The sequence below is a fragment of the Elephas maximus genome, chromosome 16 (assembly GCF_024166365.1).
Source record: "Elephas maximus indicus isolate mEleMax1 chromosome 16, mEleMax1 primary haplotype, whole genome shotgun sequence".
In the NCBI taxonomy this organism is placed as follows: Eukaryota; Metazoa; Chordata; class Mammalia; order Proboscidea; family Elephantidae; genus Elephas; species Elephas maximus.
In genome coordinates, this window is record NC_064834.1 from 51,302,447 (window position 1) to 51,315,083 (window position 12,637).

At 41.4% G+C, this 12,637-nt stretch overlaps 1 protein-coding gene across 1 annotated transcript in view; it reads left to right on the forward strand.

The window, feature by feature from the left end:
* Window positions 1–1,060: 1,060 nt before the first annotated feature.
* ENTPD7 (ectonucleoside triphosphate diphosphohydrolase 7) overlaps window positions 1,061–12,637 on the forward strand; it is a 48,111-nt gene continuing 36,534 nt past the window's right edge. Inside the window, exons 1-2 of the mRNA XM_049855683.1 lie at window positions 1,061–1,393; window positions 2,821–3,003. Coding sequence (XP_049711640.1) covers window positions 1,386–1,393; window positions 2,821–3,003 — 191 coding nt within the window. The 5' untranslated portion in view covers window positions 1,061–1,385. The remainder of the gene's footprint in view (window positions 1,394–2,820; window positions 3,004–12,637) is intronic.

Below are 12,637 nucleotides of genomic sequence, written 5' to 3' on the forward strand. Positions count from 1 at the left end.
TATATATATATATATATATATATATATATATGGGCGGAGGAAAGTTATCCAAGGCAGGGGGGCAGAAGGAGGAAAGCCTAAGAGGACAGAAACCGCAGTGGTGCTGCGGGAGGCAGCGCGCGGCAGAAGATGCCGCAGGAGTCAGTCGTGGATGTGCCACGTTGGAAAGCGCTTGGACTTTATCCTGTTCAAGCGGCTCCCTCCTGGAAACGAGAGACACTGCTGGTGTAAGCAAAGAAGAATAAAAGCATTAAGGAAACATTATCTTTGTATGTATTACTGTACGGTCCTGGAGGACAGGGACACAGCAGCTCCTAAAGGCTGGCATACAGTAGACGTTCAATGGATGTTGAATAAATGGATGTAAGCGCTTTGGTGTAGATGTCACTGCTCTTAATTTATGTTTTTCTCCTAGGACAAGACAATGAGGCCGGGGCATCAGTTTGGGAGGTAAAAGGTAAGGTTTGAGGCAGGAAGGATTGGTGGGCACAAAACCTCCAATTGGTCGTGGGCAGGGGACACATTTCTGTCGCTAACTCTCCGAGACCCACGCACCGCAGCTGCTTGGCCCTAAAGTGGCCGCGGAGAAAGCAGCCAGCAGAGACCTCATGCCTCGGGAAGAAGCAGCAGGGCAGGGCACCCGGACGCAGCTTGGCACACGGGCGCACTCACCTGGGCGCCCACCGCCGGCCTCCAGGCGGAGCCACAGGGCCACGCCCTCTTGGATTGGACGTGGCTCAAATCTCGGGGCGGGCACTAGCGGCCCAGCGCTCTTGAGGATTGGCCGCTGTGGCGGACGGACGTGCGGCTGAAGGAGCTGGTTCGCCAGCGGCTCCCGCTGGGTGGAGCGCGGTCCGCCTTCGCGGGCTCCCTGTCAGTAATTGGCTCCCTGCGGTTTCCTTGGGGACGTGGCGGCGCACCCGGCCCCGGCCCTCCTTCCGGCTGGGCAAGGGGCCACCGGGAGCTGCTTCTGAAGCAGCCGAGCAGTGCCGAGGGAGCCGGCGCGCTGCTCGATCCGGTGAGCGTGGGCGCGGGAGGGCTGCGAGGCAGGGAGGAGCGGGGAGGAGAAGCCGGGCCCCTCACCCCCACCACCGGGGGACGACCGGCTCCTCGAGGACAGAGCTGGCTCACGAGGACGCTCCGCCCCCAGGGAGCCGGGCTAGGGTCCCCCGGGCCCGAGGAACAAGAGCGGACGGATCCAGAGCGGGAGCCGGAAGAGAAGGGTAGGGGCCGTGGCCTTCTTGTGGGCACCGCTGGAGGTGAGACTGAGCCTCAACCAACTCTTTACAGCCTGCAAATCGAAGAGATGCCTGGGACAAGGAGGCCACATTCTCAGGGCAAAAGGAAAAGGAGGTGACAGGCGTTGAGACCACTGAAGGGAATCGATGGCTAGGTAAGGCTGCACACTTTTTTCCCTGATTGGGGGCTCAGTGGGAGATGGCAGGCAGGCCGGAGGACCCTGGGAGGTTGTGAAAGTGATGTCTGCCCTGGGGCTGCACCTGGACCTTGCATCCTGGTCAGATGGATGTGAAAATCAAATTTGTATGATACAATATTAGTTTGCAGCACATAACCCTGAAGTGGTGGAGAGAGTCTGTGCTCGCTCAGCCCTGGGAAGTGCTAGGTTGTAATGTTCTTTCAAATTTCCTTTTGAGTTAGGCTAGGTGCTGCTGCAAAAATGCTTGGCAGCTAACTGAAAGGTTGGAGGTTCAAGTCCACCCAGAGGCACCTGGGAAGATCTGCTTCCAAAAATCAACCATTGAAAACCTCATGGAGCACAGTTGTGCTGTAATACACACGGGGTTGTCCTGAGTCAGAGTCTGTCTAATCATGCCAACTGGTACCCCTTGAGGATGTTAGAGTGTTTTGCAGTGAATTTTGAAAGCGGCAGACTGAGGTTCTTTTGAATCGATACAGAAAGTGAACTTAACAGTTAAATCCATACATTATGATACTCTGAAGCTTTTAAAAAGTTTAATGTGTATCACCATATACCAATATCGGACAATTGTCAAATAGATTCAATGTGTATGTGTGGGGGGGGGGAGGGACTAAGATGCAGAACAATAGGTAGGGTGTACTACCGTTTGTGTAAAACTAGAGGAATGGGCATACATATGCACTTACACACGCATGCACATGCATGTGTGCATAGATATATTTCCATATATATAAAATTTACGCTTGTGTATACATAAACTATCCTTAAAAAGTACGTAGAAACTGATCAACATTTTTCACCATATACCCTTTTGAATGTTTATTTTTTAACATGTGCATATGCGAAACCAAACCAAACCCTGTGCTGTGGAGTTGATTCCGACCGATAGCAACCCTATAGGTCAGAGTAGAACTGCCCGGTAGAGTTTCCAAGGAGCACGTGGCGGGTTAGAACTGCCGACCCTTTGGCTAGCAGCCGTAGCACTTAACCACTACGCCACCAGGGTTTCCACATGTGCATATATTGCCTATTAATTTTTTTTAATCAGCTGAATAAATTTTCTGACTATCTAGTTACTTCATAGTAGTTGCTCTGATTCTTGAGTGTTACGAGGTTGCCCAGGGAAACAGAATCTTTTCGTTAACTCGAGAATAATCCTTTGAATTGCACCCAAAGTACAGACTTTGGAAAAAGAGTAGATAAGGCTTCTCTGATTTATATGGTAGAAAGACAAGGAACACATATAGGTCTCTTTCCAAAATTTGAGACTAGAAGAATATTTAGGCTTCTGTTGGCATGCTTTTTTGCCTTTATTAGGAGGGGATTTTATCTGATTTAAAAACCATTTTTCAAACTTCCTAATGATTGTCTCATTTCAGGATCAGTTTTTCCTACCTCTGCCCAGCCTCCTGGTACTTCACGGTGCCCACAGTGAGTCCATTTCCCCGTCAGCGAGTGGCATTCCTGGTACTCTTCTTCATATCCTGTCTCCTTTTGCTTATGCTAATCATGGACTTTCGACATTGGGGTGTTTCATTGCCACGAGACAGGCAATATGAAAGGTGAGTCAGCTTTAGATCATTTTGATCAGCTTTGGTACTAAAGTCAATACATATTTTGATAACTTTTTAAATCTTTACTGTGTTACCCTTGTGGTGGGGGGTTAAGAGCTATGACTGCTAACCAAAAGGTCAGCAGTTTGAATCCACTGGCTGCTCCTTTGGAAACCCTATGGGGCAGTTCTACTCTGTCCTGTAGGGTTGCTATGAGTGGGAATCGATTCTATGGCAACAGGTTTGTTTGTTTTGGTTTGGTACTTTTATTAGCGAAATGGCATGACACTTATTGCATAAAGAAGATCTTAAGCCCCATTTTGGTTTGGTGGGCTGAGAAATTTTTAGTGTGTAAATGTTGAGGGTTATTATGTACTCTTGATTAATTGACTCTTTTATCATTATTAAATGACCCTGTTTGTCCCTTATTATATTCTTTGCTCCGAAATCTACTTTCTTATTAATATAGCATATAGCTACTCCAGCTTTTTTTTTTTTTTTAATTAATGTTAGCCTAATACATTTTTTTATATCCTTTTACTTTAGTTTGTTTGTATCTTTGTATTTGGAACCCTGGTGGCATAGTGGTTGAGAGCTATGACTGCTAACCAAAAGGTTGGCAGTTCGAATCCACCAGGTACTCCTTGGAAACCCTTTGTTCTACTCTGTCCTGTAGGGTCACTATGAGTCGGAATCGACTCGATGGCAATGGGTTTGGTTTTTGGTTTTTAGTATCTTTATTTTTAAAGTCAACTTCTTATAGACAGCATATAGTTGGCTCTTGTTTTTATCCAATCTGACAATCTCTGCCTTTTAATTGGGGTGTTTAGATCATTTACATTTAATGTGATTATTTTTTAAGCTATGATTATGTTTAGGTTTAAATCTACAGTCTTGTTGTTTTCTATTTGCCACATCTGTTCTTTGTTGCTTTTTCTCTTTTTCTCCCTTCTTTGGGATTGAGTACTTTTTCATGATTCCATTTTATCTCCTTTGTTACCTTTTAGGGATAACTATTTTGTTTTTTTTTTAGTAGTTGCTTTAGGGTTTATGGTATACATCTTTAATCACAGTCCCCCTCCAAGTAATATTATACCACTTTATGTATAGCATAAGAACCTTACAACTTCAATTCTCCCCCCGCCCTTGGCCTTCATGCTATTGTTGTCATACATTTTATTTCTACATATATTACAAGCTTCACAATATATTGTCATTATTTTTGCTTTAGTCAATTATCTTCTCAAGTGATTAAAAAAATATGAAAAAAATTAGAGTTTACTCATATATTTACCATTTCTGGGGCCTTTATTCCTTTGTGTAGGTTCAATATTTCCTTTTGCCTGAAGAATCTTCTTTAACATTTCTAGCATAGATCTGTTGTTTTTTTTAGTTTTTCTTTTTAATTTTACTTTGGTGAAATATATGTAACAAAACATTTGCCATTTCAACCATTTTTATGTGCACAATTCAGTGACATTAATTACATTCACCATGTTATGTAACCATCACCACTATCTGTTCTCAAATTTTTTCATCACCCTTAGAGAAATTTAGTACCCCTTTAGCAGTATCTCTCCACTTCCTTCTCCCATCCCCCCTGGTAACCACTAATAAAATTTGGTATCTATGCAAAATATCAGCAGTTGACATCCCCTAGCCATTCCTTGGAAACCCCATGGGACATTTCTACTCTGTCCTATAGGGTTGGTATGAGTGGCAATAGACTCGATGTCAGAGGGTTTTTTGTTTTTTTTTTTAAGGTATTTGCCTATTCTAGATATTTCATATAAATAGGATTATATAGTCTCTGTCCTTTTTTGCCTGATTTATTTCACTCAGGATGTTTCAAGATTTATCCATGTTGTAGCATGTATCAGAACTTCATTTCTCTTTATGATTGACTACTATTCCATTGTGGTTGACTACTATTCCATTGTATGTGTATACCACATTTTGTTTATCCACTAATGTGTTGACGGACACTTGGGTTGTTTCCACTTTTTGGCTATTGTGAATAATGCTACAGTGAACATTGGTGTACAAGTGTCTGTTTGAGTCCCTGGTTTCAAGTCTTTTAGGTATATACCTAGTTGTGGAATTACTTGGGTCATATGGTAATTCTATATTTAACTTCTTGAGGAATTGCCAAATGGTTTTCCACAGTGAGCGAACTATTTTATATCTCCACTTGCAGTGCATGAGAATTTCAATTTCTCTGCCTTCTCCCCAGTACTTATCATTTTCTGTCCTTTATGTTGTAGCTATCCTCATTATTATGAAGTGGTATCTCATTGTAGTTTTGATTTACGTTTTCCTGATGGCTAATGATGTTGAGCATCTTTTCATGTGCTTTTTGGCCACTTGTATATGTTCTTTGGAAAATTCTTTCAAGATTTGAAAAAGTATTTTGCTTTCCTTTTTGAAAGAAATTTTCACGGAGCATAGAATGCATAGGTTGATTGTATTTTTCTTTCATTACTTTAAAGATGTTCCACTGTCTCCTTGCTTACATTCTTTTTTAAAAAATAATTTATTTAATTTTTGTTGTCGATAACCATATACACAACAAAAAAACACACTAATTCAAGTTTCTGCAGGTATACAATTCAGTGGTATTGCTGGCTTGCATTCTTTATGAGGAGAAGTTGTCTCTCAGTTTTGTTTTTGTTCCTCTGTACATAATGTCTTTTTGCTCTGGCTACTTTTTTATTTTTTATTTGTGCTTTAAGTGAAAGTTTACGATTCAAGTCAGTTTCTCATATAAAAACTTATACACACATTGTTATGTGAGCTTAGTTGCTCTCCCTACAATGTGATAGCACATTCCCCTCTACCCTGTATTCAACCAGCTCCTGTATTTCCCATGTCCTGTCCCCCTCTGCCTTCTCATCTCGCCTCCAGACAAGCTGCCCACATAGTCTCATGTGTCTACTTGAGCTAAGAAGTACACTCCTCACCAGTATCATTTTGTGTCTTATAGTCCAGTCTAATATTTGTCTGAACAGTTGGCTTCGAGAATAGTTTTAGTTTTGGGCTAACAGAGTCCGGGGGCCATGACCTCTGGGGTCCCTCCAGTCTCAGTCAAACCATTAAGTCTGGTCTTTTTACTAGAATTTGAGGTCTGCATCCCACTTTTCTCCTGCTCCATCAGGGATTCTCTGTGTGTTCCCTGTCAGGGCAGTCGGTGGTGGTAGCCGGACACCATCTGGTTCTTCTGGTCTCAGGCTGATGGAGTCTGTGGTGTATGTGGCCCTTTCTTTCTCCTGGGCTCATATTTTTCTTGTGTGTTTGGTGTTCTTCATTCTCCTTTGCTCCAGGTGGGTTGAGACCAATTGATGCATCTTAGCTTTTAAGCATTTAAGACACCAGACACCACTCACCAAAGTGGGATGCAGAACATTTTCTTATTACATTTTTTATGCTAATTGCCTAGATGTCCCCTGAAACCATGGTTTCTAGACCCCTTGCCCATGGTACTTTGTCCCTCAAAGTGTTTGGTTGTATTCAGAAAACTTCTTAGCTTTTGGATTAGTCCAGTTGTGCTGATTTCCCCTGTATTGTGCGTTGTCTTTCCCTTCCCCTAAAATAATTCTTGTCTACTATCTAATTAGTGAATACCCCTCTCCCTCCTTCCCCACCCTCGTAACCATCAAAGAATGTTTTCTTCTGTGTTTAAACCTTTTCTTGAGTTCTTATAATAGTCATCTCATACAATATTTGTCATTTTGCAACTGACTGATTTCACTCAGCATAATGCCTTCCAGATTCCTCCATGTTATGAAATGTTTCATGGATTCATTGTTGTTCCATTGTGTGAGTATACCATAATTTGTTTATCCATTTTTCCGCTGATGGGCACCTTGGTTGTTTACATCTTTTTGCTATTGTAAATAGTGCTGCAATGAACATGGGTGTGCATATATCTGTTCATGTGAAGGCTCTTATTTCTCTAGGATATATTCCAAGGAGTGGGATTGCTGGATCGAGTGGTAGTTCTATTTCTAGCTTTCTAAGGAAGTGCCAAATTGTTTTCCAAAGTGGTTATATCATTTTACATTCCCAGCAGCAGTGTATAAGTGTTCTAGTCTCTCCACAACCTCTCCAACATTTATTATTTTGTGTTTTTTGGATTAATGCCAGCCTCGTTGGGGTGAAATGGTATCTCGTTGTAGTTTTGATTTGTGTTTCTCTAATGGCTAATGATCGTGAACATTTCCTCATGTATCTGTTAGCCACCTGAATGTCCTCTTTGGTGAAGTGCCGGTTCATATCCTTTGCCCATTTTTTAATTGGGTTATTTGTCTTTTTGTTGTTGAGGTTTTGCAGTATCCTGTAGATGTTAGAGATTAGATGCTGATCGGATTTCTCATAGCCAAAAATTTTTTCCTAGTCTGTAAGTTGACTTTTTACTCTTCTGGTGAAGTTTGTAAATGAGCATAAGTGTTTGATTTTTTAGGAGCTCCCAGTTGTCTAGTTTCTCTTCTGGCGTTTGTGCATTGTTAGTAACGTTTTGTATACTGTTTATGCCATGTATTAGGGCTCCTAGCATTGTCCCTATTTTTTCTTCCATGATCTTTATCATTTTAGATTTTGTATGTAGGTCTTTGATCCATTTTGAGTTAGTTCTTGTGCATGGTGTGAGGTATGGGTCTTGTTTCATTTTTTTGCAGATGGATATCAAGTTATGGCTCTGGCTACTTTTAAGATTTTCTCTTTATCACTGTTTTAAGCAATGTGATTGTGATCAAATGTAGTTTTCTTCATGTTTTTTGTGCTTTTGATTTGTTGAGCTCCTTGGATCTGTGGGCTTAAAGTTTTCATCAAATCTGGAAATTTTTTCACTGTTATGTCTTCAAATATTTTTTCTGTCCTTCCTTCCTCTCCTTTGGGGACTCTGATTACGTATATCTGTAACTGCATGGAATTTTCCCACAGGTAACTGATGCTGTATTAATTTTTTTATTCCCAGTCTTTTTTCTCTGTGTGTCTCATTTTGGATATTTTATACTATTATGCCTTCCAGTTCATTTCTATTTCCTTCTGTAGTTCCTAATCTACTATTAATTTCATCCAGTGAAAGATGAATACATTTTTTCACAGAAAGTACATCTGGATTATTTGATACACTCTTACTGTTTTACCAATGCCTAGAAACTCTATATTCTTTTATAACAGTGATTCATTTTGCTTTTTTTTTTTTTTGAGGTTAGTTTCTGATGACGATACAAAACTAAATGACATGTATTTATTATTTTCAAAGTGATTTTTTTCTTTATTATTTTTCTGATATATATCAGTTATGAGGCTTTGGCCTGCAAGTAATAGCCCAAGGGTAGAGGGGCCCTCAGAATTGGTTAACCCAGAAATTCAACATTAGCTGGAAGGATGGGAGTCTTTGTCTCTGTTGTCCTCAATGTCATCTTTCTTTAGCCAGTAATAGCCAGGGCTACACACATCTTCACTCATGCTCTGCAGGAAAGAGGAAACAGGCTTTCCGTGGCTGTCTTGTAAGAATGGAGAAGAACCTGTCCAGAAGCCTCTGTAACCTTTTCCTTGAATCTTTTTGGTCAGAATTTGGACACATGCCTACTCTTCTTAATATCTCTGGGTTGTTCTGCCCCCAGAATTTCTCACTTTCCGTTCACTTGGATCATTCATTGAAATATTTATCAAACACTATGTGCCAGGTGGAAGCCCTGGTGGTGTAGTGGTTAAGTGCTACAGCTGCTAACCAAAGGGTTGGCAGTTTGAATCCGCCAGGGCGCTCCTTGGAAACCCTGTGGGGTGGTTCTACTCTGTCCTATAGGGTCGCTATGAGTCGGAATCGCCTCAATGGCAGCGGGTTTGGTTTTTTGGTTTTTGTGTGCCAGGTGATAACAGGCCCCAGGATACAGGGACTTTGGTACCTTTTCTCAAGAAGCTTATATTTCCAACCTTTCTCCTCTAGCATCCCTATTCATTTACATTTTTACACTTTTTTCCTGAAGAGGAAACACTTGTTTGGATGACTACAGTAGTCAACAATTATCCTTAACAAGCTTCTTAGCTTTGGACAAATGAATCCTTCATTTAAGACTTTCTCTGGTGCTTTTGGGGATTCTTTTGACAGACCTGACAACAGTTGCCCAATGGGAAGATCAAAAGCAAAAAACAAAAAAAATCAAACCCATTGTTGTTGAGCCTATTTCCACTCATAGCGACCCTATAGGACAGAGTAGAACTGCCCCATAGAGTTTCTAAGCAGCCCCTAGCGGATTCGAACTGCAGACCTTTTGGTTACCAGCCATATCTCTTAACCACTATGCCACTATGGAATTCCACGCATGTTAATATGACTAAAATAAAGACTGTTGTGGGGGTGATTGGTTAATGGCTGGAGAGGTAGATCAACTGGGCCTCTTAAGCCATTTTAGGGGGTTTAGACATTATCCTAAGGGCAGAGGGAAGGCATTGAAAGCTGTTACGGAGTGATATGGTCTGGTTTGTTTTTTAAAGAAAGCTCCCTTTGGTGACATTGTAGAAAAAGAATTGGAGAGGAGTAAAAGAGAAAGCAAGGAGGCTAGTTGAAATATTCTGAGAGAGCTAGTGGCCAGAACTTGGGTGATAGCAGGGTGGATGGTGAGAAATACATGCATTTGAGAGACAGGTGGGAGGTAGAGCAAACTGGACTTGGAAATTGGGCATGGGAATGCAGCGGCAGGGATGGGTGGGGTGGGGGCAGTTTCTTATGATCTTAAAAATCAAAATGGGATTCCCTTAGTTTCCCGCCTAAAACCTTTTGATGGCTTTCCACTGTACTTTGAATAAGTTCTAAATTCTTTCTCTTGGCCTGAAAAGCCCAGCCTTATTTGGCATCTACATGTCTCTCCCCTTTAAATTTTTCCACTTTCTCCCTTACTCGCTATGCTGCAGCCACACAGATCTTCCTTCAGCAACTCAAACCAAGTTTTTTCTTGGCACAGGGCCTTGCATATTCTGTACCTGCTTCCTGGAAAGCTCTTCTCCATTTTTCTCCAGGCCCCTCTTTATCTTTTAGGTCTCATTTTAAATGTCACTGTTTCAGAGAAGCCTTTCCAGACCGTCATCTCAGATGCAACCCTCCCCCCTCGCTCCCCATCATTATTCTCAGTCTCAGTACACGTTGTTGTACTTCATGTGAAACATGAAGCATTTGTTCCATTTGAAATTATTATTTGAAAGTTTTTTTGGCCCACCTACGCTACTAGATTGTAAGCTCTGTAGTGTTCATGACCCCATAGTTCCTTAAGTGAACGGCACCAATAAATAAGTATTCAATTAAATTGAATTAATTGAAAACAGTTAGCTTCAGGGAGCCCTGGTGGCACAGTGATTAAGAGCTTGGCTGCTAACCAAAGGTTGGCAGTTCGAATCCACCAGCTGCTCCTTGGAAACTTTACAGGGTAGTTCTGCTCTGTCCTATAGGGTCGTTATGAGTTGGAATCAGCTCGACGACAATGGGTTTGGTTTTTTTTTTTGGTTTTTAGCTGCAGAGCTAAGGGATAAATAACACACAGGCTCTGCTGTTGTGGTGACCTTATCAAAGTCCTAACATCTGCTCTGGCTGAGCAGCTAGGTAGCCTGGGGCTCATTGTTGTTTAATGAAAGGTTATGTACATATTGCCACAAATTATCATGTATCATTAAACTTCTTTCATGACAGCCTCCGTGAGTCATTTAGGAAGCAAACATTTGTTGAGAACTTGCTGTATGCATAATACTGTGTTAGGCATTAGGGTACAAAGATGACTAAAACACACCCTTTGAACTCAGGGAGCTCATAATCTAGTTAGGGAAGCAGAGTGAGTGAATGATTACTCCCCAGGGAGAGAACAGTTTATATACAGCTGTGCGGAATTAGGAACAAAGATCAGGAACTGTATACAGTTAAGAATCAGGCACAAAGTTAAGAATCAGAAATTAATCCAGAAGAGGGCTATGAGTAAGCACACTGGATATCACTGCGTTCACGTACTGCATGCTCATGTACTTTACTAACCAGGTAGGCTTTCACACCCGGCCTGTATACTTCTATACACTTCACGTACTTTACTAACCAGGTAGGCTTTCACATCCGGCCTGTACACTTCTATACACTTCACGTACTTTACTAACCAGGTAGGCTTTCACACCCGGCCTGTACACTTTTATACACTTCACGTACTTTACTAACCAGGTAGGCTTTCACACCCGGCCTGTATACTTCTATACACTTCACGTACTTTACTAACCAGGTAGGCTTTCACACCCGGCCTGTACACTTTTATACACTTCACGTACTTTACTAACCAGGTAGGCTTTCACACCCGGCCTGTACACTTTTATACACTTCACGTACTTTACTAACCAGGTAGGCTTTCACACCCGGCCTGTACACTTTTATACACTTCACGTACTTTACTAACCAGGTAGGCTTTCACACCCGGCCTGTATACTTTTATACACTGTTCTAATTAGCTTGGTTCTCTTTTGTCTTAGAACACAACAGATTAAAATTAATTAGAATGAGGTTGGAGAGGGAGCGGTCAATAGACGTGGGCACACTGGTGACAATAGTCAATAATATCTGGCATCTTGACAGTAAGGCAGGAGAGAGGAATTTTATTAGAAATAAACCTAGTAACCCAAAAAATTTGTATAGAAATTTCTATAGTGGTAAACACATTGTCAAAATTATATTATTACACAGTCTAGTAATTTATGAGTCGGAATTGACTCGACGGCACTGGGACTGGGTAGTAATTTCTGTTAGTGATGACCTTAAATCAGTCGTTTTCAACTTTTGTATATCTGAATCCCTTGGGAACCTTTAAAAAATGCAAATAATTGGGCCTCTTCTCTTGATTCTTAAGCGCAGCCTGTGTTGAGAACCGTTGCTCTAAGGTTATATTTACTTGGGAAGGTGATGTGTTGTCAGGGAAAGAGCATAGATTTTAGAGCTAATCAGCCCCATCGTTTGCTAGTTAGGTGATCTCGGACAGGTTTCCTAATGTCCTGGAGCCTCATTTCTTTATCTGTAAAATGGGGGTAAAAATACTGTCTTGTAGTGTTGTTGTTAAAGGAGCCCTAGTGGCACAAAGTTAAGCTCTCAACTGCTAACCAAAAGCTCAGTGGTTTGAACCCACCAGCGACTCCACAAGAGAAAAAACCTGGCAATCTGCTCCCGTAAAGATTACAACCTAGGAAGCCTAGGAAGCCAGAATCAATGTGACAGTGTATGACAACGACGGTCTAGGACCGCCTGGCGCAGAGTGGGTCCTAATCAAATGTCAGTCTCTTCTGCTTCCCTTTTTATTTAAAGTCAGGGCAATATGGAAGACTTTTAGAAAGATTCCCATAAGTAAGCAATAAATGTTTCAATAAATAGATAAAATATCAGAGATTTGTTAAAAATGTAAAAGATTCCCATGCCATAAGGATTTGTCACATTCATTTTATTGGAAAAGTGGTTCCAAACTGTGCACCTATAGAATTTAATATATAAACCAGACAAAATTTTAATAAATTTTACATTTCACTTTATTTAGTTAATTTAAATTTAAATAGCCACTTATGGCTAGTGCTGGTGTACTGAATGCAGTGTAGACACTCAGCAAATGTTCTTAGAATGAAATAATCAGGA